The sequence below is a fragment of the Netta rufina genome (assembly GCF_964035555.1).
Source record: "Netta rufina genome assembly, chromosome: 17".
Classification (NCBI taxonomy): domain Eukaryota; kingdom Metazoa; phylum Chordata; class Aves; order Anseriformes; family Anatidae; genus Netta; species Netta rufina.
In genome coordinates, this window is record NC_140141.1 from 12,713,806 (window position 1) to 12,739,678 (window position 25,873).

Sequence of the window (25,873 nt, forward strand, 5' to 3'; positions counted from 1 at the left end):
GGCTGTGCTGTACTTGTATTATTGTAAATGAGTTGATTTGCTTCTGAAATCCATAAGCTCTTGTTTAATTAATGCACACAGTACATCTGCTGCTTTTTAAAGGGAGAACAGGGCGCTGTAGGTTGCTTGGAGCATGATGGATTCAGAGTTCCCCTTGGCTCTCGTTTCTTTTGATTGCAAAAAAGACTATCAAGTTCCTGGTAAAATGAGAGGAGCTGTCCAAATCGCTGAGCAGTACGGCTGTTCTCGTTCTCTTTCGTTCCCCACCAAGAGATGCCACGGGAAGAGGAGCAAATACACAAAAAGCCTTGTACCAGCCCTGCCGTAACGCATCCGCCGTCAGGATCCTTTCTGTGGCACGTTCATTCAGATCACGCTGCCGCTGCCCTGTCTTTGGCAAAACCCACCTCATTCTAAATAACTTTGTATTCCTTACACACGGCACACTTAATGCGTTGCAGTCTTGACAGCTAAAATAATTGTAGCTTCACTGAAGGTGGCTTGTTTTAAATCTGTTTCAGTGCTGCACATCTTGGCAGTGTGATCTCGGGGAGGCTCGTTCACATCACAGAACTGGGAACATACTCATTTTAGCTGTCACTGCCGTAACCTCTTGTTCCTCTCGCTTTTGACATCACTGTTTTGACTTTCTGTGATCTGTATGTCTGGCGTAAGTCAGCTTGTTATATTTCCCTGCGGATGGTAACCAGGAGAATAGTACCGCAGGCGTGCAGGCGGGCTCCTCTAGGCAGTACCTGGCAGCAGGGCACGAGGAGAAAGGTTTTGAGCACCTCTGGGAGCAGCGGCCAGCAGAGCAGAGGTGCTGTCTCTGGGGCAATGTGCTGTTTGCCAAGAAAACTCAGTCCAAGTGAAACCCACTTCTCTTCCCATCTGCGTTTTTGCAGCTTTCCTTTTACTGAAAAACAGCTACCCCAGAGGGGAAGCGTGCGCAGGGGTGAGTGAGTGCAACGGTTCCAGGGCTCCAGATGGTGGGGAGGGAGCATCCCCATTTCCCTGAGCATGGCAGTGCCCAGCTGGGCAGGCACACGCATTCAGAAGCAGCAGCAGGGAGCCAGTGCTGTGGCACGCAGAGCCATGCAAGTGCTGCTGAGCACCTGGGACTTCGTCTTGGGGCTGGGTAGAGACTTGCATTTGCATCGTGTCTGACTTCAGGCCAGTAAACCTTTCATCCAGCCCAACTGTTGTGGTATCCATTTATCCTACATATTTTATAGACTCTGTTCAGATGCTTGTTGAAGTGTTGGAAAACACCCTGTTAAGATGTTGCTGGTAGCCTGTCTGCAGCCCTCCGCTTGCAGCTGTAGCAGTGAGAGCCCAGCAAGGCTGCAGTCTGAATCTGCAGAACCTGGAGAGGAAAAGAAATTGCAGCTTATTGCTCTACGGTCGTGAGAGAATGATCTCAGAAAACCTTTTGTGAACCAGGTTATTAGAGTTACACATCTGCCACTTCAGCTTTATCCCAGATCTAGCCTGCAAAGAACCACTGCTTCCTAGCACGGGGGTGGATTCCCAGGCTTGTTATCTGAGGGTTCCTGTTTCCTCTGCCTCCGTGTCCAAAGGATATGTGACGTCAAATCCCTGTTTTAAACCTCTGTATTGGCCAGCCTGCACTGCACACAGGTTGAGATTTTCAAGGAGATTTGACAACTGAAAGGAACAGAAAAAAAGCTTAGACATATTCTGTATCTTTTAGGTGCAGTTACCTGGAGTTGTTGGGCTGGGGTTGAGAGGTAGTTTGAGTGGTAATAACTTGGCATACGTGATCTCATGGGCAGAAGAGAGGTGGGAGGGTCCTGGGTGCATGATAGAAACAATTTACCCCGTGGTCACTGGGTTAATTACCCCACATTTCTATTCCCAGTGTGTGCCATGCACATGCATGAAACTGTGCTTCAAACTCAGTACACAAGGATCTTCTTGCAAATGTTGATCTTCCTTTTTCTTTTTCCCCTCCCATTTTCTTTTTCTCTTTCCTTTTTAATACTGTAACATTTGTCCAACTACTTGCAAGAGGAAGAAATGGGTAAGCACAGCTTTCCGTAACATTTGAGAGTAAGGTGATGGAAGGAACTCAAATGTTGACAGCCAGAAAGCATAGCAGTGATGTGTGTAATAGAGTGAATCGCTGTAAATCTGCTTTTTCCCTCGGTGCTCTAGTAATTTTGCTTTGCTGGTTATTTTAGTTTGCCAGTGACTGTTCCACTAGCAGTAACCAAGTTTTTGACTCCTAAAAAAGAAATATTTGAGGAGAGTGGAGTGTGTAAATGAACCCACTTGAAGCTTGGATTTGTACAGTCTATGTGATGCCAATGAAATTGGGTCATTGTTTGGGGGGACACTTTGCTGGATAATAAACTAAAGTGAAGAGGCATGGAGAGTTGATTGGCACCGTTTCTTCACTAAAGAGACAGAATTCATTTTGCTGTCAATCATTTATCTGGTCATCAATTATGAAAAAACAATATGAATAAAATTTTGTCTTTATTTTCTGCTCTTGTTCTAGTTTACATTCTAGTGTTCTCAGAAATGACCCGGGGTCCAGGCGATCTAGTAGCTCCACTATGCTGGATGGAGGAAATATTGGAAAGTTTGAGTTTGAGATCACGGACTTCTTCCTCTTTGGTTCTCCCCTGGGTCTGGTTCTTGCACTACGAAAAACTGTCATTCCAGCTCTTGACAGTAAGTCCTGATGTAAACTGTTGAGCTCACTGAGTAATCCAGTAAAAAACAAATATTTATGTATAACACTTACTGCACCATAAGGAATCAGATCACTGTATGCTCTAGCCGACACTGATGATACAATTTATTTGTCATTTAGTTCAAAACATTAAAAATACTGGGAAATTTTTGAATCTGTACATGATGTGCTGATAAATTGTTTCCATTGATTAAACTGGAAGATGAGGGAGATGATAAATCTTCAGTGCTTTTTCTGTTTTTGTAAACTTAACTGTTATCTGTTTTACAGACAAATATTTACAGTAATCTAACAAATAACCATGTGATATTTGAATATTTTTTTTCTCCATCTCTTCAGTCTTTCAGCTCAGACCAGCTTGCCAGCAGGTCTATAACCTGTTCCACCCTGCAGACCCATCTGCTTCACGCCTCGAGCCTCTTCTGGAGAGAAAGTTTTACCTTTTGCCCCCCTTTAATATTCCCCGTTACCAGAGGTTCCCACTGGGTGATGGCAATTCTGCTGTTCTGGGTAAGTCACTTCAGATTCATATTAGCAGTCTGAAGGGTTATATCCACACTTCACATGAGGTTATCAAAGCAATTGGAAAGGCCAAGAAAGGGAATTGGCCCCGTAATGTTAACCTTGTTCCTGCTTTATCAAAAGTAGTTTTCTTCCAACAAAATCAGTGCCTTGTGACTCAAATGCCTAACATGTGTCACACAAAGGCCATCAGCTGCTGCGAGTCAGAATGTGGTGATCTCTCTTTGAAGGTCCCTGCTTAACACCCAAGCTGGTGCTTGTGGTTGGGGCTGGATGAAGCATGATTAACTTGGCTGAGTTTCAGGACCTTGATGTTTGGGACGCCAGTGAAGACTGGAAGGAGCAGAGTCAATAGTGACATCATGAGATGATTTACTTGGTTGCACCCTTTGCTTTTTCATGGAACCAGCCAAAGGACTGGCTACTGCCCACGGGTGGGCTGGTGACAGTGCCTTGCCTTTGCCACCTTGCCAGTGAGACACTGTTTTCCTAGGATACCTAGGATTCCTCTGCCATCAGTGGCCTTTTCACTTGCTCTAGCCCAATTGCAGCAGTAACAATGTCTAAAATGGCTGTCTGCATGTCCTTTTGGCTGCCTGGGTTGCATCTGAAGCAATTGTGTCCTGACCATGCCCTGCCTCAGCTCCCATTACATCAGTGCTCTCGCAGTTGATCTAATTAAATAAATTATATTTCCTACCATCTTCACCTCACTTCTGTGCCTAGACTCTCATAGTCTGTTGCCATTTCAGTGCAAGATTTCATTGCAAGGAGCTCTTCAGGAAGCTTGTGAGAAGCTTTCTGCACTGTGCAGAACTAAATTTGACCTTTCTGCTTCACCTAAAGCTTTGGCTCCCTGCAGGGTCAAGGCTTTGGGGCAAGAAGAAAAATTTCACCATAATTTTTCCCTTGTTCTAGGTTGTTAGTCAAAGGCTACTTACAGTAAACAGAGCAACTAGGAGTCTCTACTGTAAAACTAGATTTACAGCATACAAGAAATCATGCTGGCAAACCAGAGTTAAATACAAAAGCCATCAGCTAGAAAGATTGGGAGTTTTTTTCTGTAAAACTCTGGTAACTTCCCATTTATTTAATCATGTAGGACCAAATGAAGAGAAATATATATCCAGAGGTGAATAAAAAATTGATGCTCTGCATCACTTTTAAACTGAAAATGCAGAACAGTGGTCTTGTATGTATCTGTATCTTTAAGGATTGTTTTAATTGCTGAATCTGATTTGTTTAAATGGGCATAAACTAAAATCCATGTTTAATGGAGTGAATAAAATACTTTCTGCAGGCCCTACTCACTCATCAAATTTAGCAAAGATCTTGCTGCAACACTCTTTAAAAATGGATCCACCCACAACTGCATTTGTACCCAGTCCAGTTACAACAGCTCAGGGAATCTGTAGCAACTTGACAAGCAGATTTTTCTGGGGGTATGCTTTAGGTATCAGCTGCAAGTGGCTTCTTATAAAAATTAAAATGAAAATTCCTAAACACCTTCTTCCTCTTAACTATATTTCAAGTCCCCTGTTCTCAGTGAAGCCTGAAGCAAAAGCCCCGTTGCCATTGAGCAACCTTCGTTCTGGTTATCATTCTGTGCAACAAGCAGTGATCTTATTAATTTACTGGGCCTCCCTGGACCTTTGTTAGGTTGGCTGTGTCTAAGTTTAGAGAGACACTTCTATGTAATGTAATGGAGAGGAGTTACACAGCAATTAGCTCAACTCTGAGAAGGGTTGAACGATTTCAGAACCCTCTCCAGGTTTGAGCTTTGTTATTAAAAGAGATGCTGCTTTATTTACCATGGTGAATAGAACTGACAAAAAAGCACCTTTAAATTCTCTTCTTGAGTAAGATGAAGCCTCTTCGTTAGCTTATCATAAAGTAACAGACTATTCCTTTCCATTAGAGTAAAAATTATGTTGAGATTTATGCATTACCCAGAAGGGCTGTTCTGACCATGATTTGCAAAGCCACTGCTAAAGCAGGAGCGTTCACCGTAGGGTGCTCCAGAAAAGTTAATTGTTGCTATAATTAAGAGATACGATTTGGTGATCATGTGCAATTCAGGTGCTCAATTATAATTAGTTATGTACTAAACATTCTGTAGCACTATTTGTGTGTATCTCCTTGCACAGATAGCTGGCTTTTTATTTATTTATTTATTTTGGTCCAGGGCTCAGGAAGCCTCTTAGACTTCTGTTTTGCCATCTGTACTAAATGCTGGGTCCCTGTTTGATTACAACCAACGTGCAGAGTGAAATCAAATTCACATCCCTGCTTACTCCCGTGCTTTGCACTGTGTAGGCTGTGAGTCTGATTCAAGTAAATCTCCCTTAGAGCATATATTTTTTTTTTCTCCTTGTAGTAAAAAAAAAAGATTTCTCTGGATCTGCTGGGTATTTGTGAATTCAGCTCATTTGGAGGAGCTGGTTAAGAGACTCCTTTTTCTTTTGTGGTTGAAATGCCATCATTTTGCTCTCCTCTGCTACCAGTTAATCTCTCTGATGTGGGTCTATTTGGAAAGTCACCCATGTTTTGTTTCTTTTCCTCTATTTGAAGGTTTTCCTTTCATTGAAGACCCTGACTCATAGTTGAAGTGCTCAGTTGTAACTGTTTGTATGTTAACACTTTGTGGCCGCATGTCTGTTGTTCTTTGTCCTTCTGTTTTTTTGTTTTTTGTTGTTTTTTTATTTTCCCATCTGCTTCTAGTTGAGACAATCCAGAACAATCCCATCCTCCTCATGGAAAGTAGCCCTCTGGGTGCTCTCCAGCACCAGGACAGCTTCATGGAAACAAGTATCCCTGTTCCCGTACTGAATTGGCAAGATGTTTCCAATAAAAGTGCCGGTTTTGCTGAGTGTGTGTAATCTACACTTTTGTATTGTTGTCTTGGGTACTTGGGGTGCTTTTTGGAGATCATACTGTTACCTCCTGGAGCTGAAATCTTCATGCTGTGTCTCAGGCTGTGCCACATGAACAAACTGCATGGGATCGTGCTTGGGGTCTGGGAGACCCAGCAGGAAAAAGAATGAGTTGGCATTACAGTGCCCAGTTTGGAAGGGGAGACTGCTGCCACATGCTCAGTTTTTTTCCTTCTGTGGTGGCTGTGCTGCTGGGAAGAGGCTTTGGCACGGAGATGTGGAGTCCCCAGGTGGCCCTGCTCGTGTGCAGGATCCCCTGGGAACAGTTTGGTTTGTCCACAGCGTGCAATTCCCCAGCACTCAGCCACGCTGCACCATGGCCAGAAATGTAATGCCTGTCAGACCAGGTTTTGTCCATTTGAGTATTTCGTGTTTGGACAGTGCTTGTGGCTCTGCTGAATACACTGACTGAGGCTTTCAGACCCCAAGGTAGCTGTATGTGTTGGCTTTTGAAAATTAATTTCGCGACTTCTGCCTTAAAAGCAAACTTTGACGCATTCGTTTTGCCTTATTTTACCGTTGTAAATGCTGCATGGCCTCATTTATTCTGGTGGTGGCTGGTGCTGCATCGTGATTTTAATGAGATTTGATTTTGTTTTGGTTCTTTCTTTCCCATGTCTTACTTGCCCATTCTCACCTTTTTTTTTTTTTATTATTATTATTTTGCATTGGGAGCCTGATTCAGCTGCCTTTTATTTATTTATTTGTTTAACAAGCTGACCCTTGCTGTTCATGAGCAGTCCAGTATGTTATGTGGTCATACAGGATGGCAACGTCGCTGACTATCCCAGATAGTCTCTCCCTGATGGTTTTCAGGTGTGCAGTTGCCATGTTGCCCGTGCTGTGATGTTCTGTAACAAAGCAGAGGGAAAGGATCTGGCACTATTAATTAATCACTTCGGAGGTCGCTGATGAAATGCCCGTTAGCTGTTATCTGATACATCCTGCTGGCAGGACAGGGCTTTCAGAAGCTTCTCTGCTCTCTACCCTGTGTTTCAAGAGCATGATGTGGCCAAGCAGTGCTTGGTGTGACTGCAGCAGGTGCTGATTCCCAGTTCAGCCACTGAGAGTGGATCTCCAGAACCATAACAACTTAAGGACAACAGAAATTTGTGTGGAAATTTGTGTGGCTCTTGATCTCAGGGTAGCGATTGCAGAGTGCCCAGCACTGGCTGGTGACTGGTGCAGGCAGGGTCTGGCCTGTGCTGAGCAGCTGGCTGGCTTCTTTGTTTTTTTATTGAACCTTCCATATCTTCAACTGCTTTCAGTACTCCCTGCTTCGGTGGCACAGCTCAGCCTGCAAAGAGCATATACTGAAATGTGCCATTTGGATGCCCCAAGGACTTAACTCGGTGCCAGCAGTACATTAGAAGGATGGCCCGGTGCCGTTCACTGAGTGCGAAACAATTAGTAAGAACATTGACGAATGGGTCCATAAACAAAAAGGTACAGCACTGAAATGAGTATTAAAGAGCCATAGCCAGGCAAAAACAAAGTGATTTTGCTTCTTATGGCAGCTCTTGCAGAAGTGCAGTTAAATCTCAATTCACGCATCAGTCTGACGTGTGCTGCCGGGAGAGGGATGATCAGGGTGCCACTCGGGCCAGGTCTCCAGCTTTGGGAGCTTCCTCGCCCTGGTGAGGTCTGCTCTCAGACATGGTACAAAGCACGTTTCAGCCAGCTCAGCAAAACAGTGGCACCTCTGTCCACCTCTATCTACATGTATGTCCTGAAGGAACAGCTAAACTTGGTGGTTGATGGCTAAACTTGATCTTTCTGGTGCTGGTCCTGTTCCAGGCATCTGGATTGGGTTGGAAGTGTTTGCTGGAGAAACCTCGCAGGCTGCCACCTGTGAAAAGCAGAAAGCAGGGCCCTTCTGGAGCAGGAGCTGTCGCAGGGGCTTGGTCACTTTGTGCCGCTGTGGCAGCATCTGCTGCATCCTGTCCTGATCACATCATTCCCAAAGACAGCCCCCTTGGTTTCCAAAAGGCAAGAACCTTCCTGCCCAAGGGATTTGGTACAAAGAATACACAGAGTTTAGGAAAAATGTTGTTAGTTTGTTTCTTTGTGGTTTTTTGTTCTCTTTTTTTTTTTCCTGTGGGTCAGGTCACAGGTTTTTATCTGGAAGTTGCTGTCACAGCAGCTTTGGGGTTGAGGAAGCCTGGCTAAAGGGGCAGTTTTCTGTCCACGTTTCCTGCCCTGCTTCTTCCTGGCCCTCATTTTTTCTTAGAAACTGTAATCTTTCAGGAACAGAGGGTGCATAGCTTGGGAAAAGGGAGAAACATGACAGTCACCCAAGTGGGCTGGACACAGGGACGGTGCAGTCGGGCTGCACGTCAGCCCCTGCAGAGCAGACTCCTGCCACCAGCACATTGCTCAGTAACAGTAAAACAGATTCGGTTTTTATACGAGTGGAGAAGGACTCCTGTGTGACACTAGCTAGCATGGTGCAAGAGGGGTTGTTGAAGTGTTTTTTGTGTGTTGACTTGTTTTGTTTTTTCTTCAGACTCAAAAATCCACAGCTAGGCACAGAAAGCCAGATGACTAAGAAAGCAAGCCCAGAGTGCCACTGTTTTTAACTTTATGTACTTTCCAGTTCCCGGGCCCATGAAAAAAGGAGGTAAAAAATCACGCAGAGCTAAGGGAAGATAAGCTAACAGAGCCAGAGCTGTGATCAACCCATTTGGCCCAGCCTTTCCTCCTGTGTAGCATTGGTGTAAGACTCCAGCTGCTTCCTAATTCAAGCCACAGATGTTTATTTTTAAGGGAGAAAAAGAAGTTCAGGCCTCGCTGGTAGGTGCAAGCTAAACCTGAGCCTGGCATTTTTCCTAGTCGGACAAAGCCAAACCTCTCCCTGCATCTGACCAAGTTCAGGGGAGCTGACAGTCATCACCTGCGCTGCAGCTGTGTCGGGGCACCCATGTGATGGGAGGGATTATTGCAGAAGGATCTCACAGTCTGTACAGACAAGGAGAAGAAGGGGTAACCTGGAGAGGTGAGAGGGCTGTGTCAGGTCATGCAGTCAGTAGGTGCCCGCAGTGGGAGTGAGACCCCTCACCCTGTCTGTGGGGTTGAACTCAGCCAGCTCCTGGCTTGGCTCATGTTTCCCAAGCACAGCCTCTGGTCGAATTGTCTCTCCTGCCTCGTGCTGGTGCTTTCTGCAGTAAGAAAACTCTGCTGGCCTAGTGGGGCTGGCTGGGCTGTGGATGCTGGTAGCAGCCTTGACAGCCAGCAGCTTGAGGCAAGGTGAAAAGTGGAGGAAAGTGCTGAGAAAGTGATGCTGGTAATGGCCTTTCAGGCACAACGTGGGCAGTGTGTGAAGCTCATCATCAGGTCAGGCTCCCGCTAGGACTCAGATCTTGCAGTCCACAAAGCTTTTACACAGAGCAGCTTGTGGCCTGATTTTCCCTGCAGAGAACAGAACTCTTTTACCGACACTTATCTACACATTTTCTGCTTCATACATTCTCTTTCCCTCCGCTGCAGCAGGATTTGTGTGGGCACAGACACTGCTGCTGTGAACTGAAAGATCGGAGGAAGCAGAGCAGTAGCCCCAAGCAAAAAGATCTGTATTAAAATAAACCAGTTGCCAAAACAACGCCTTGTGTCAGCCGCACGCTGGGATCAAATCCAGGGATTGCCAAACTGGCTGAAGTAGGCGGAGGATGTTGGTGCGGGGGAGTAATTTACTTCTGTTCCCCGTGGCATCCGCTGCCCAGCTGGGCACAAACTTTTGCCCTGTCTGGAAAAAAAGCTCAGATGCTGCTACTCAGGTACAACAGAGATGGGCAACATTAAAGCAGTAGTAAATAGCTTTGCTTTTGCATGTTACTGTCATACCTGTGTTGCCTGCTGTGAAGCACGTGGTATTGGCACCACAAACCCTCTGCAGTGCAGGATGTCCCAGAGACGTTTAATTTGGCCTCAGAGCATCCACAGAGGGGTGGGTGCTCATACCACTGTTACAGGGGGAAAAATGAAATGCAGAGATTTTATCTTGACTTTCAGCATCTCTTGGTTTGCCAGTCCTGAACGTTTTTAGGTCCGTTTCCCCCTAATACATGTATAAGGGCCACGTGAGCATGCCTTTAAATCCTCCTTTTCTGTATTTATGTACTAGAGGGTTAAGCCACACTTGGTAAACCTCAGGTTGGGATCTAAAATCCAGACTTGCACGTTGTACAAAAGAAGCTCTGTTTTCACAGAGACTGAGCGCTCCCCGAGCCACCAACACCGATTGGAGATGTAAGTGCTCAGCACCAGGCTCCTTTTTCCTCAGTAGCCCCTGTTTTAGTTTAACGAGTGTTGGCTGTATCCATCAGCAATGAAATACAAGTTCAAATTTAGTCCATGCCAGGCATGAAGATGTTTTCTTGATGTTTTTTGCATTAATGCTTCTATCTTGGAGATGTTCATTTAAGTGTAAATGTTTCAAGAAAACAAATATCCCTTTTTAAAGGTTGTTTTTTTGTTGTTGTTCTCCTTCCCCTGGTTATTATTTTGTCTCAGTGTGAATATATAAAGTTGTATATATTCACATCTGTATGTATGACACATGCTTCTGTTCTTGCTGCTTAAGTAAGTGCCTGGATTTTTGTTTGGGGTTTTGGATTTTTTTTTTTAGCTAATTATTTTGCTTTTCTCAATCAAGGACTGCTCTTCCTGCCACATGCCTCTTTGCCTGCTGTGGTGTTTGCTTCCTTTTCAAACTAGAGCTCCAATGAAATGTTTTTCATTCCGATCAGTTTTGAAAGGTTTTTTTTGCATCTACGAGCCTTGTTTGCCTCCTCTTCCTCCTCTCAAGTTCATCTTGCCCAGCCTCTGTCTGTTGGTCTAATATTTTGATTTCCCTGTTTCAACTTTGTAGCAGATGTTGTTCAGTCTCATGGTGCCGTCTTCATGGAAAGCGCGTCCCTGTCCACCCCCATTTCAGCCCCTCAGTTCAGGGGCTTCCGGAGAGCCAGTGAGATCAGCATTGCCAGCCAGGTCTCAGGAATGGCAGACAGTTACACTGCTTCCAACATAGCCAACAGTAAGTGTTTCACCCCCTCCAACACTTCTGCTCGCCACCACACCGCTGTCTCAGCGCCGTGCACCGAGCCGCCCCGCTCTGGCTCAGAGCCACGCAGCTTCTGTCCGTCTGTCTGTCTGTCTGGGGTATGCTTTCCATTTATAACCAAACCTGGAACTATTTCACCTTCACCTGATTGTGTCCTAGTCAGTGCTGCGTGTTATCGTGTCCCCTGGAGGAGCCAGATTATGACACAGGGGCCATTGCCGTGTTATGCATGTTGGACTGTGCTGGTGATTATGGTGTAAATTGTTCAAAAATGGTAATAACTGATAACTCTGATCAGCATTTGGCTGCTGTGTGGTGAGGGTTAACCCAAAGGGATGTTTGTGTGCTGCTGTTGATAAGAGTCTGGCAGAAGTAGTGGGGATCAGCACTTGTAGATTAGTAATGCAGGATGTGGTGCGTGGCTTGATGCACATTATTTAAACGTGATCCACAAGAGGAGGGGACAAGTAAGCCCTTCTGTAATGCTGAAAGGCAGGAAAAGGTTTGGGTTATTTATTACTTCGCATAGAAAATTCAGCTCTTCTGTAGCCTAGAGGGCAGCTCCAGGAGTCAGTCAATTATGAGCCATGTCCCAGAGCAGAGTGAGGAGAAAAAGGATGTTTTTTTATTTTTTATCAAAACCTGTATAACTTTACAGCTAACATGGTGAGGAACAACAGCCTTTGTTAGCAGTTCAGCCCGTTCCTTGTTTCAGCTGAAGGTGTGAGATTAACAGAATATATCCTCAGGGACCTCTGATAAACTCGGATGGAAAGAGGCTGAAAACCAAACAAATTTAAAAACCAAAAAACCTTCAGCCCAAACTTTTGTCCCAGAAAGTGATGAAAACTTAGAGATAATCCGTTCCCAGCACATTAAATTCCAGGACTATGAACAATTTGCTTCATAATTAATTACTGAGCTTAGTAACACTTCCTGAGGCAAGTGTGAGCTGTTGGAAGTCCGTGGGCACAGGGCAGAGGCTTCTTGTCCTGTCTGAGGCAACCTTTGCAGCAGGAACACACTACCTGCCCTTGGACAAATGAGCTTTTCTTCCCTGAAGCGCATCCGAGAGCCGATGCTGTAAGCCCAACGTGCCTTCTTGTGTTCGTCCTGACGAGCTTTCTTGCTAACTTTTAATCTGCACGGGAGGAAGGCTTCTCAGGGAGAAGGTGTTTGTGTTGTGCTCATTTCACACCCACAGAGAGCTGCCAAGCTCAGCCGGCCCAGAAGGGAAGCTGGGGGCTGCTGTTGTTTGTTAGGAAGAGTTCATGGCAGGATGGTGCCTGAAGGCCCCGCGTGAGGCCCCGCAGCCATCCTGCCTCCGCCAGCTGAGGGCAGGGTCAGGCCTGCACGGCGCTCATGCTGTGTAGGTGGGGAACCCACTGGTCAACATGAGGGGCACCTTTTGCTGCCCTCGTGTCCGTCAGCACATCCCCCTGCCTGCCTGCAGAGATCTGGGGAGTCTTACGGCTTTCCTCCAGTTATTTTGACTTATGTTTTGTGGGAATTATTCCTGTGCATGCTTCACAGCCATCAAAACCTGTCTGTGACACCAGAGGGGAGAAGTCCGGCCCTCAGCACACGTCTGGCCCTCCAGAGGCCCCACCAGGTGTGGGGAAAAGCTGCCGAAATGCTGGGCAGCACCCAGCCAGCAGCATGGGGTCTCACAGGGCACCTGGCCTGTGACCAGCCCCGTTCCTTCTCCCTGCTGTGCTCTCAGCCCCTTCCTTCACCTCCCCGTGCTGGCACAACCCCTCAGCCCCAGCCTTTCAGCTCATACACTCAATTTTGTTAGCGCAGCAGCAGCCTGAAGGTGATACACTGAGGGTTGAACATGGCCTGCAAGCCACAAGGGCGCTGCAAAATGGCGCTTCCCTTCTGGGAGCCCTCCCCAGGGTGCAGCTTCCTCACAGCGTGAGCTTCTGGAGGATGGAAGTGGTGTTGCCTGCATCGTGTGTGATGTAAGAAGTATGACTTCTGTTTTTTTGTTTGCTTTTGTATTTATTTTTCTTTTTAGAAACCAAACACCACCTTAACCATTGTAGAGGGTTTAGCCTTCTGTCCCAACTTGCACTCCCTCACAAATCCCCCACCCAGACTTCATCCAAGAGACGCAGGCAGCATAAACATGATGAAGTCCCTTCAAAGGGAAGAAAACTCAAAGGGCCATCGAGTCAGGATGCAGACTGTGCTCTTCGGATACCCAACCTGGACATCAAGAAAGGTATTCTGGAGAGACCAGCTCCAGTCAACCTCCTCTTGTTCAGTGGTCACAGATCTTCACAACAAATCTATGTGCTTTCACTGAGACACTTGCAATTTCTGATTGCATTTTAACAAGTACTTATGTCACTTTGCTCCAAAGGTCACTCATAAATAACACTGCTAACACCTGGCAAGAGCAGGAGTTCTTCTAGGCAGAGTTGTGGGGACAACGCTTCTGCCTCTACCACCCTCATGATGTCTTTTGAACACAGAAGAGTAAATCCTGGCTTCTTCATACAAAGAATCTGGAGTCACCCAAGCTGGGGACTTGCATGAGAAATGAAAGGTTGGGACGTGACCAGGAGCTGCCAATTTGGAAGGCAGAAAGTCAGAAGTGGCTGCGAGGAGGTGCCTGTGTGATCTGGAAAAGCCATGTTGATCCAGCAATGCCCTCCTTCTCTTTCCCTTGGCTCTTCAGAATCTCAAGGGCCGTTAGGATGGCCCCAGGTGGCCTGGGCATTCAGCACACCAGGTTTTGGGCCATGGGGAAGTGCTGATGCTGTAAGTCTCTGCACTTCACAGTGGTTGTGCTGGGCTCTGGAAGGAGCTGATGGGTCCATTTTTTAAGTTCAGCATCGGGGCTCATCACCAGCAGCTTTCCCTTAATAAGAAGGCTTTGTTGGATTGCACCTTATGCCTGGCAGCTTTCCTGGAAGTCCATATAAAGGGAAAATTGTTACAGAGAAAAACAAGTCAGAGGAAAAACTCTGCCAAAACCCCAGCTTGCGACCTGCATGCAAACTCAGCTCTTCCTATTGCTGTCTTCACCTGACCCATCTTCTCCTTTCCATGGCTGCTCTTCCAGGCCAGAGGGTGCAGGAGCTGAGGGTTCCTCGCTACTGGGAGAGCTGCCCACGCCGTCAGGGTCGGAGGCTTTGGGCTGAAACGTGCTTGTGTTGGAGCTGGAAAGGATGTGTGTGTCTTCAGGGCAGCGCTGAAGTGTGGTGGTGTGCGAATGGTCACTTCTCAGCCACTTGTGTGTGAGCTGTTTGGTAGAAGAAACTCTTCTGAATTTTCTGTGACCTTGCCCACCCAAATCTCGGTGCATTTTTCAGTCTCCCGTGCAGTGGAGTCCCAGAGCCCCTGGCCCAGAGCTGGGCCAGGCATCTCTGTCACCTGCACCATGGTAGCCTCGGAGGGCAACGAGGATTTACTGGGGATTGCCAATCCTGGCAGCAAGAGCCATAGCACCCTGCCTTGTGGCACCTTTAACATCTCACGTGGGCTCCCAGCACTCATATCTTGTGCAGTGTGGCTGAGATCTGGGTGCCAAAGAGTCTTTCACTCCCTGGTGAGAGCTAAAGGAGTTTGAAGCAGGGCTGGAGATACCCTGGGCACACACTGCAGTGGACAGCACGCACATCCTTCCTCCCACAGGAGACAATTTTGTCTTCTGCTTTGGAACGTGGATTCCCAGGCTCACTGCATGTGAGCCTTAGATCCCTTCCCTGTGGTCTGGATTAATGACAAGTTAATACCTGCCCTCTAGTACTTTCGTATGTCCTTAAATAAAGGAGAGCTCAAGTGCTGCTGCCTCTGTGTGTTCCTCCTTCGGGTTGAGCAGACAATAAGCCCTGGGTTGGTTGTTCCCTCTTAACAGTGCGACCATCTGGGGAGCAGCTTCCTGGCCTACCTGGAGCGAGGGGCCAGCGCCTTGAAATACCGTTTGTGACAGACTGTGCGTGCACGTGAACCCGCTTTGAACAAATCTTTTCCTTCTAGTTGCTGCCAAATGGTGGGGAACCAAAAGGATCGACTACGCTCTCTACTGTCCTGACGCCCTGACAGCTTTCCCCACGGTTGCCTTACCTCACCTCTTCCACGCCAGCTACTGGGAGTCCACAGACGTTGTCTCCTTCCTGCTGAGACAGGTACGGTCATCCTCACACCCTCATCTCCCTTGGGCTCTGTTTCTGCTGGGGGAAAAAAAGGGAGGAGGATTTTTTTTTTCCACTATACCTTCCATTACTCTTCTTGATGCATAGAGCTGAGAAAATAGCCTTTGTGCAGGTCCATCTTCTTCCCTGTTTTTTTGTTTCTGACCTATGTTGCTAGCAGAGCTGCACCCATGTAAAATTAATGGATGGGTGCTGTTGTACCCAGTTAGTTCAGGTCTGGGTTTTGCCATCAAAGCAGGCTTTAGGCAGTCTCCCTAAGGAGCGTTGGAGTGAGACAAGCAGCCTGGGGCTGTTTCCCATCAGATCGCAGTGGCAAAAGACGGAGGCACTTGTTTCTTGCAAGTGAGCTGTTCTCTGTGTGTGAGTTTGGATCCCAAGTCTGAAACTTAAAGAAACTTCTTGGTGTCTAAACAGAAATAGCACCAAATTTGATAAAACTGAAGTTCTGTATGAGTTTGACATGAGTTGATAAATAGGGCTGGGTTCCTCAGTTTCTGAGTTACTGCAGTCTCCTGTAGGAACCCAGACCATCGTCACTGTGCTGGGATTTAGTTTTTGTTCCTCCAGTACAAAGCAGTTCTCCTGGGGCTAGGTAAATGGGGATTTCTGCAGTCTGATGCCTCAGACTGTCAACCTAAATTTGGCCTGAGATTTAAATTCACTGTTTAAAATCTGTTTTTCCTCAACAATTTTTTTTCTTCAGTTCCTTGGGGGATGAAAGAGTGTTATTTGCCTTACAAAGTATGAACCCCTTCAAGGAATGGTGCTTGGAGCATGGAAGTGGAAAAAAACACAACAAAACAAAGAGCAACTCAGTGGATTGTGTTGCCCACTACGGCGCTTGGATTTGCTTTGTGTTAGCTCAGCTGTTAAGCTGTCCCCGCTCCCTTCCAGCCTCCTCGACTGCAGCTCTCAATTATTTATGACTCTGTTGGCAAACTTTCTTTCAGTGCTGTTTTCCAAATTGTGTGCGAACCATAAACAACAGAGATGTCGGTGCTGGTGGCAGCAGAGCAGTAGCGATAATCCAGCGAGACGCTTTCTTCTCTGCCTGTATCTCGCCCAGCGAGACGTCTCCGTGCTGGCACACACCTCGCCAGCTCAGCTGCTGTGAAACCACAGCCCCGCATCAAACTTAGCCCAGCGGGGCTGAAGGCAGTGAGGGACCCTTAATTGTGCCTGAGTGGGAACAGCCACGATGGTCTCACACGTGAAAGGCCCCCCTCCCAAAATAGCACAGCCAATTACTCAGGATTCAGCCCAAACCTGGGTCTGCAGCACAGTGGGGAACTTCATTTCTTGCAGCTCTCCATCCGCTCAAAGCCTGCCAGTGTCTGTCTCTGCAGTGTGGCACCCCTGCTTCCCCAGTGCCTATCTCTACTCGCTCATCTCTGCCTCGAGACTGTCATTTTTCTCATGCCCTCTCCTCTTGTTGTCCTTCCAGAGCACCACACCACTTCTTCCCCTAATAAGGACTTGTTTCTAATCTCTGGACAAAGTGTAAAAGAAAGCCGTTGGATAGTGTTAGCCTCCAAAGACTGAATCTTGTTAAAATAAGCCCAAGTGGGACTCAAAATAGATTCCCGATTTAAATAATTTTCGGTAAAACTTGTTATGTTGTTTGCCTTGGATTTCTGTGAAATCCCTCCCCAGCAAGCTCACCCTCCCTGGGGTCCTTTTTCTGTTTCCCGGGAAGAAAAAACAACTTCAGCTCTGCAAAGCGAGCTGGTCTGTGCCAGACCACTACTGCCTGGGTCAGCTGGAGAGCTGCTGACCCCACAGGCTGTGCTCGAGAGCTTGTAGAAGAGCTGACACACGAGAGTCTTCTTAATATTTTGGAGGGTCAGGGTCACAAAAGACTGCTTGCAGTTCTGGAGTTCTCTTTGCAGGGTCACCCCCCAGCCTTAGAGCAGCCTTTGAGACACCTCCTCGCCTTTGAAGTCTGTGGTGTTAGTCTTCCTTTTCCCTTCTGGGGTTGGTTGAAGAGCAACCTAGGTAGGATATAATCCTCCTCTCTCTGGATTCCTTCTCCATTCTTGCCTGTGTCCTGGCAGGCAGGAGCTGCTCCCAAAGGCTGGGGGACATGACCTTGTCCCTCTCGGATCTCTGTTCCCGTGCAGTGACACCTACTGGCTTGGAGATCAGTCTCTGCCAGACCATGGGACTAGCAAGTGCCTGCAGGAAGGGAGGTCTCTAAATGCAGCCCTTTCTGCTGTGTTTGAGGCAGTTTTATACCTCCTGACAGTCTAAATAACTCGCCCTTCTTACCTGCATCCCAGCCAGGATTAAATGAATGCTGGCCACAGACTTTGCTAGCTCAGAAGAAACCAATTTTCCCTGCTCTTAAGGGAGCAGCCTCTCAAAGTGCTAGCTGACAAGCCAAATGCCCAGCAGGAGAACTTGTCTGTCTCTGTCCAGGCACTGCCCTCCCTCAGCACAGGCTGGGGAGATGCGGAAAGCACAGGCAGGAGGAGAGGGGGCACTGTGCAAGTGGCTAAGCTGCGGATGGGATTTTTCCTCCCACAGGTGATGAGGCACGAGAACTCGAGCGTTTTGGAGCTGGATGGGAAGGAGGTGTCCGTCTTCACCCCCTCCAAGCCCCGTGAGAAGTGGCTCCGCAAGAGGACACACGTGAAGCTGCGGGTGAGGGGGTCTGGGGGCTGCCTCTGCTGCGGCAGGGACACTGTCACCTACGGAGGCTTCAGTTTGGGCTGCAGGAATGGTGCTGGAGGTGGCCACCGTGGGCACCTGCATCTGTCCATGCTCTTGCCACATTATATAGACAGAGACACTATGCTGCTGATATATGTTAGTGATATTTCACTCATAAAGTTGTGAAAAAGGCACCCGAAAGATCTGTATCAGCAAGGTCTTGGCTTCACTCCATGTAAAGTGCAGCGAGTGTGGCTGGAGGTCAGGGAAGGAGAAGCAGCTTCTTCCAAAGTTCAAGAACACAAGTCCTGTGTGAATGCCCTTCGTTCCCAGGAAATGTTTCTGATTCCTGAAAGAGGGCAGTTCTCTGCTAGAGCTGAAACAATGTCAGCAACTTTCTCTGGCAACTGTTTGTATTGCCTCTTAAATGGAAAGTGTAAGATCTAATGGACAGAAACAGAATTGCACATACAAATTGCCTTTTAAATGGGCTCTTCAGCCACATACATTTTGTACCTGTCATCGGTGCAGGGCACAGAGTCTCACCTCCCCTCCAGGTCAAATTATTTTCTGAAGCTGAGAGCTGTGGGTGACCTGGGTGGGGAATGACAGAGAAACCCCCACACTGATTTGTGCAGTCACATTTGGCGTTCCCCTGTGAGACTGTTCATCACTGAACCTTTTCTTTTTTTTTCTTCTTGACTTGTGTAGAATGTCGCAGCCAACCACAGGATAAACGACACCATTGCTAATGAAGATGGGCCCCAGACCTTAACTGGGAGGTTTATGTACGGTCCACTCGATATGGTCACGCTCACGGGAGAGAAGGTACGGTCTGCTGTGGGGTTGTGCGCCGTGTGGTGAAAAGAGGGGGGGGACAGGGACGGAAACTGCTCCCTCACTGCCTGCTTGGGTTTCCTACCCTTGTGCCTTGGTCTAGCTGAACGAAGGGGCTTGGATGGAAGGTCCCTGTGCTTGGCCTGTTGTACAACTCGTCTTTATCACCGTTGTTGACCCAGATTTGCTGTGTTCCCAGGTGGACATCCACATCATGACCCAGCCGCCGTCAGGAGAGTGGGTTTACTTTGACACTGAGATCAGCAACAGCAGTGGCAGAATTTCCTACGTCATCCCTGAGAACCGGCGCCTGGGCATTGGCGTGTACCCTGTCAAGATGGTGGTCAGGTGATGTACCTTGGATGGCCGTGGCTTATTTTGCAAGGGGATAGAAAAGGCTTGAAACAGGCCATGCGATTGTGTGACAAAGTCATAGACCTGTAACCCAGAATAAAAGAGGAATTTGATAATTGTAGAGTACGGTCCCTCCTTGCGTGGCAGCTCTGATTGTTGGGTGTGTTCAGAGCCCAGTTTACCAGCAACAGGAGCAAAATGATATGTACTCTGCAGCTATAAAAGGAAGATTCATGTTTTATTCTGCCTCTTACATCGTGAACAGGATGGTAATTGAGCTCTGGTTGCAGGAGCTTGCATGCCTTCTGCACCATAGGTGTATGGCCTCACTGTCATCTACGAAACTGCACAGCCGAGCATATTTTAAAGACTATAAACTTGTCCTTGAGAGGCAGAACTTTGTTCTCATGGTAATTCACAGACCATGAGGTTTCAGCTCAGCTCCAGTTGCTGGCATTCAGCTTTGGAAGGGGGATAAGAGGTTTTTCACCGCTTTTCAGTGGTGGAAGCAGCTATGTTCTTCTGGGAGCGTGTTTTGAGTCACTGACGGGCACTGACACCAGGGCTCTAGAGCATTATTTCCCACCCTACCTCAACACAGAGTCCTTCCTGCAGTGCCCATCACTGCTCTAACCAAGGGTAGCACAGCTGTTAGAGCCTTTGGGCCAGGTCCGGGGCTGCCGTGGGCTCGTGGTGCACTTTACTTCTGAAAGAACCTCGGTATCTTTATGCCTACATGTATAAATACCCGTTTCCCTTTCAGGGGTGACCACACTTACGCGGACAGCTACATCACGGTTCTGCCCAAGGGGACGGAGTTTGTAGTGTTTAGCATCGACGGCTCCTTTGCAGCCAGTGTCTCCATCATGGGCAGCGACCCCAAAGTCCGCGCTGGAGCGGTCGATGTTGTACGGTGAGCAGCAGGGCCTGGGGCAGTCGGTTTGCTTTGCCCGTAGCATTGCTCTAGGTCTGTAATCCATGGACTTGTGGGTTTTTTTCTAGGCACTGGCAAGACCTTGGCTACCTCATTATCTACGTCACAGGCCGCCCCGACATGCAGAAGCAGAGGGTGGTAGCGTGGTTAGCACAGCACAACTTCCCCCATGGGATCGTCTCGTTCTGCGATGGGCTCGTTCACGACCCGCTGCGGCACAAGGCCAACTTCCTGAAATCCCTCATCACGGACGTAAGCCTGCGCCTGCTGAAATATGATCGTAGCACGGGTTTAGATTGCTCCTTGTCCAATTGCCCCTGTCAGCACCAGTCTCTTGGCAGCAATGCGACCTGCAGTGGAAGATTAATCTCTGTTCATTTTATTTTCATCCTTTTATTGCTCCACAAAGTGTCTGTGCTGTTAAATTGTGTCATCTCCGCTCTGCACTGTCCCATCTCATCACCGATTCTTCCAACGCCAAATGCCAAGTGAAAGAGGGAGCGGTGCCTCCCCTTCCCTGCTCATGTGCTTTTGTCACCTGCTCAGTGGCTTTCTGTCTGCCCATCGTGTAACCTGCAGGTCTGAGGTGCCCTTTGGAGGGCGTGGGGCTGCGGCAGGGAGTGGCCTTGCATCACCTACCCCTGACAGGAGACTGCGTAGAGCGGCTTTCACCCCAGGGAGGCCGTAACGTCACTCAGCCCAGAGGCTCAGAAAAGCTCCAAACAAAACAAGCTTTTCTCTGCCTGGCAAGCGAAGTAGCTGTCAGCATCCAGAGCTCTCATGCCCTGCCTTGAAGAGCAGGGAACCCCTTGTTAACCCTTGGACTCTCATTTTGGCCTGAGCCATGGAGGCAGGAGCAGCTGTCTCCGACTTGCTGCCACGAGGGCCGCGCTGGCTGCTCTCCCTTGTCCTCCGGGAGGACAAGTTTGTGACCAGGGCCAAAGAGGCCATATCCCCGGCTTCCCTGCAGCTCTGGGGGCAAAGCAGCCTGGTCTGTGGTGGCACCAGTGTCAGCACCTCCCCTGCTTCAACCCCCTGATGAAGGCTTTGGCCAGGAGCTGCTTTTGCTCTCTGCTGCGAGTGCAGGCAGATGAACGCCCGCAAGGCAGTTGTGTGTCACTGCCTGTCCCTGCTCCTTCCGTCCCGCGGCGCTGAGCAGTGGTATTGCGTGTGGCAGCACGGCCAGTGGAGGGGAAGGCTCCGTGCTGCTGCTGACTGCACAGGGGGCTGCAAAACTCTCCTCTCCCCTAGTGGCAAGCAGGCAGTGAAGTGTGCGGCATCCCTGCCCCCTGCGGACCTCAAGGCACGGCAGCCGTTCAGCCAGAGGAGATCTGCTGGCCTGTTGCTGTTATTCCTCTTGTTCCGGCCTGTAAACATCCCCGGCTCTGTTAATTAATGCTTTGCTCAGCGGTGCATTATCCAGCTGGGAACTTACATAAGTTATTGACCTGAGATTCCTACAAATGCTGTTTAGAAAAAAAAAAAAGAAAAAAAAAAGAAAAAAAAAGCAGCCCTGCCTGTTGAGCAGCGAGGAGCACCCATATGTTCTGACCGCGTGTTGCTTTCTCTCCCTGCAGCTCCACATGAGGATCCACGCGGCATACGGCTCCACGAAGGACATCTCCGTGTACAGCTCCATCAGCCTCCCGCCCACCCACATCTACATCGTTGGCCGACCCACTAAGAAGCTGCAGAGCCAGTGTCAGGTAGGAGCCGGCTCGTCAGAGCCCCCTGGGTGCTGCCTGAAAAGCCAAGGGCCTCCCGTGGGAGGGAGAGCAGCGGGGATTTGGTCACCCTAAAGCTGCTCTCAGACCTGGCGCTTTTCAAGACAGGAAGGTCCCACATAGCAGGACCTGTGACATCTCTCTGGGTGGCTCCATGTCTTGTACATCACCCAGTGAGCGTGGCACAGCGAAAGCACTCAGCTCCCAGAGCCTAGCGGGGAAACGCCTCCTGTCCCTCTAACGCCTGCCCTTGTCCCCCTTGTCTTGCAGTTCATCACGGAGGGCTACGCGGCCCACCTGGCCCAGCTGGAGTACAACCACCGCTCACGCCCCGCCAAGAACACCACCCGCATGGCACTGCGCAAGGGCAGCTTCGGGCTGCCCAGCCAGACCGAGTTCCTGCGCAAGAGGAACCACCTGCTGCGCACCATCTCCTCCCAGCCTTCAGCTGCCGGCGGCAGCAGCGCCGGCCACCGCCCCGAGCGCACCCAGAGCCAGTCCGACAGCGACAAGGAGAGGGACAGGGAACGCAGCCAAAGAAGCATGAGCATCGCCACGGGGTGCTGGGGTCGGAGCGCGGCATCCCGCCTGGAGTCTGGCCTCTTGGGGCAGAAGTAGCCGAGCCAGAGCCAGCGACTGTCGGCTGTAGCCACCGGAGGGGAAAACAAAAGGAAAGAGGGACGAGGCCGGCGTTACGGGCTGGAAGGGTAAATATGGTGCTACTCTAATAACATCGTGGTGTTCTGGGAAGAGATGGGATGTTTCCCACGCGGAACGTTCAGGCCTTGCAAGCGGGAGCGTCAGGTTTGTGCAGCGTGAGCCCAAGGAACAGCTGGAAACCGGGGGGGGGAAAGTCTCCAGGTCAAGATCGCGCTCTCTCCTGCCTCCTTCTCTTATCCAGGTTTAGTGACTGTAAATACGTGCCTCCTCGCCTTGTTAGCCATCGCTCCGATACGCGTGACCGAGTGCTGTCCTCAGAGCCACAGGAACAGGGATGAGGCTGGGGGAACTTGCTCTTGGTTGTCCCAGGAGTCAGACCGAGGTGCTCTGCCAGTGCTGGCACGGGGTGGGTTTGGGGTTCAGTGAGCGCGCTGCTTCCCCGGCACAGACAGCCCCAAGCGAGGGATTTACCAGGGGCTGTGCCAGGCAGAGCAACCGAGAGCTTTACCTGTACGAGGAGCTTCAAGTTCAGCCACTTTCGCAAGGAGTACGTGCAGTGGCCAAGCAGAAAGATGCTGTTGGTAGGGGCAGAATGTCGGCAGATTCACGCCCAAGCAAGTGGGGTCGTTATTACTGTTATTTTTTAAAGAGACATTTTAGAAGCCGATGGAATTTAACGTGTTGACCTGTTAAAAGAAGAATACAAGCTACCCTGAGTTGTTACAAGCCTCAGATACTTAATTTGCTGTTAAAAGTCTCCAAATATTGCTCTATATTATTTCCAAAACTAACCACCATATATTTGCAAGCAGTTCTTCTCATCCAAATGCAGGGTCTGACTCTCTCAACACCCACCTCTGAGACATTTTCTTCTTCCCAGGTTCTCTCCAAGTTCAGTAGCAGCTTCAATGGGAACTAGACTCGCTTCTTTTACCAGTAGTTACTGAACTGTAAAACCTCATTGTTTTTTGCACTGATGATTTTTAGAATGGAAACCTGTTACCATCTCATGTAGCTACATCTAACTGTTTGTAGTGCATGACAAAGAAATATTGCTAAGCCAGGGTGTGTGTGTGTGTGTATGTATATCCATCCACGTGCATATACATACGCCCACACACACACGTATATATATGTATATGTATATATTTAAAAAACAAACAACAAAACTCTGTGCAGAAGTTTTTCCAGCAGTAAGGAGACTGTAAGGAAGTGTGCCAACAAAGTCAGGCGAGCTTAAGAAAAGGCCATATCTTAATTTTCCTGGTGTGTTTCTCAGCGGCTGTGCCTGAGCCGATGGTTTGTGTGCTGCCGGAGCGAGCCGGGGCTGGGTGCGAGGTGAGGGAGCTGCCCGGTGCGTGGGGGAAGCCATCGCTGCTGTCCGGCACACCCTGGTGACACCGAGACGTGCAGGGTGTGCGGTGCGGTGCCTGCAGCACCAGAGGAGAACAGTGCCTAGAGTGGGGGCTTCCAGAAAGCCCCGTAGCCCTGTCCCACCCCAGGTCAGCCTGGCCGGGACTTCTGGCCGCGGCGAGGGGCCTGGCTCCCTCCTTGCACACACCTCCCGGGCCAGAGGGGCACCCCCCGGGGGGCTCGGGGTGCCCATTTACAGCCTCCAGTTGGCCTCTTCACGTGGAGATTTTATAGTCCTACCGAGCTCCTCGACTGTGTGTAACCCCGCTTCCCCCACCACCCTTACCTGTATTTATATCACTTTCTACTTACGAGGATCTTATTTATAACAACAATTTTTTAGACTGGCTGCTTCATTTTATTAACTGTTTCAATATGAAGTGCAGGACGGCCGCACTGAGACACACAGCACTGTGAACACTGCTCTGCTACTTGGCTCCGGGCCACAGTAGGCAAACCTAAACTCATCAGGCATCCAAGGTAGACCTCGTGTTCGGGGCGTCGGTGCAGACGCAACGCGCGCGCTGCCTGCGCCGCCAGCGGAGGGACAGTGCTGAGCTGCCAGCGGGGCGCTCAAACCCGGCCGCCCGCCCGCACAGTGCATCTCCCACGTCCTTGCAGCCTGACTGCAAACTGCTTAACCACTTCTCTTTGATAATTATTCAATTGCAGAATGTATCCGATGACTTTTATTACCGAAAACTGACTTCCCTTTCTGTGGGCCCGGCTAAGCTCTCTCTGAATGTACATCCGGAGCTCGCTGGGTTTCCAATCAATGTGAATCGTCCCACAGCTTTTTGCTAGTCGAATGTTCTATCAAACAGTTGCCATCCGAGTAGGAAGCCAAGCCACAATCCATCCTGTGAAGTCACCAAACCACATCACAAAACAAAATTCTGCAAATTTGGATATGGCCTTTGCAAAATCCAACTTTTCCTCAAAGCCCACAACCAAGGCATGGTCTGTACATTTTCCAATGCTGATGAGATGTTCACATTTTCTTACGTGTAGATAGTGTAAAACAGAGGCGAATGTAAATGTTCAACATACAAAGTGGATATATAAAATGGAAAGTTATTTATTTATGTAGAGGAAGAAATGTCTGGAGGAACTGGAACCTTCAGGGTTTATTAATATTTAAAAATGTAGCTTTTTGTTTCAGGCATTATGTACAAAGCAATTACTTCATGGACCAAGTTTAATGTAACTGTCAATGAATGCAGAAGTGCAATATTATACTCACCTCTCCACCACTTCATGTTTTAAACAGCTACTAACCAGTTAGACTGACAATCATAGCACCTCCGTCCTCATCCTTTATTGAGCTTCTTGAAACTTCCCCAGGTCCTTTCACTGGCCCCCCATCTGTTGCCATTGTACAAATCCGACATGGAGAAGCAATTGTAGAGCAGGACCTTTTTTGCTGCAATAATACCAGATGACGTGGGTGTAGTTACCAGGAAATATGCCAATAAGTTTTCTCCACCGATTCAGTCCATCACAGTCTGCATCAGTCTATCTTCAGACACCCCCATCTGGCACTCATCTCTCTGAAGCAAAGATCAACGTGCTACTCACTCAAAGAACAATAGCAATAGTTGAATTCTGTGTCTATAACCTGTTTGTTCTGAGCTGTTTTGGAGAGCGATGCATGTGACCCGATGTCTTTCCATGTGTATGGAAGAGGATCCACTTGGATGCGGTGAGGGAAAGATGAATGTATCTCCCGTCCTTACTAAAGGGGCACTGTCAGGTTCAAGACCTAACTTATCTTTGTTACAAAGGACGTGTTTGCTTGGAAATGAAAGCCTATTAAAAGTTTCTCGTGCACCTCCCTGTCGCTGTTGTCTGGGCAGCCACCAGCACGACCGCTGACAGTCGCGCTGCTTCTGCTGCA

General features: G+C 48.6%; 1 protein-coding gene across 5 annotated transcripts in view; it reads left to right on the forward strand.

Annotated features, from left to right (window-relative positions):
- Positions 1 to 25,848, forward strand: part of PITPNM2 (phosphatidylinositol transfer protein membrane associated 2) — a 132,416-nt gene extending 106,568 nt beyond the window's left edge. For 2 of the 5 annotated variants that reach the window (XM_084297518.1, XM_084297519.1), the window contains 13 exons: positions 2,525 to 2,700; positions 3,062 to 3,232; positions 5,966 to 6,115; positions 11,045 to 11,209; positions 13,257 to 13,463; positions 15,227 to 15,375; positions 17,929 to 18,045; positions 18,766 to 18,882; positions 19,091 to 19,239; positions 20,009 to 20,158; positions 20,248 to 20,431; positions 21,757 to 21,885; positions 22,174 to 25,848. In XM_084297518.1, the coding sequence (XP_084153644.1) occupies positions 2,525 to 2,700; positions 3,062 to 3,232; positions 5,966 to 6,115; positions 11,045 to 11,209; positions 13,257 to 13,463; positions 15,227 to 15,375; positions 17,929 to 18,045; positions 18,766 to 18,882; positions 19,091 to 19,239; positions 20,009 to 20,158; positions 20,248 to 20,431; positions 21,757 to 21,885; positions 22,174 to 22,521 (2,212 nt within the window). In that variant the 3' untranslated portion in view covers positions 22,522 to 25,848. The remainder of the gene's footprint in view (positions 1 to 2,524; positions 2,701 to 3,061; positions 3,233 to 5,965; positions 6,116 to 11,044; positions 11,210 to 13,256; positions 13,464 to 15,226; positions 15,376 to 17,928; positions 18,046 to 18,765; positions 18,883 to 19,090; positions 19,240 to 20,008; positions 20,159 to 20,247; positions 20,432 to 21,756; positions 21,886 to 22,173) is intronic. The other 3 variants (XM_084297521.1, XM_084297520.1, XM_084297522.1) reach the window with 3 other exon arrangements.
- Positions 25,849 to 25,873: the final 25 nt, after the last annotated feature.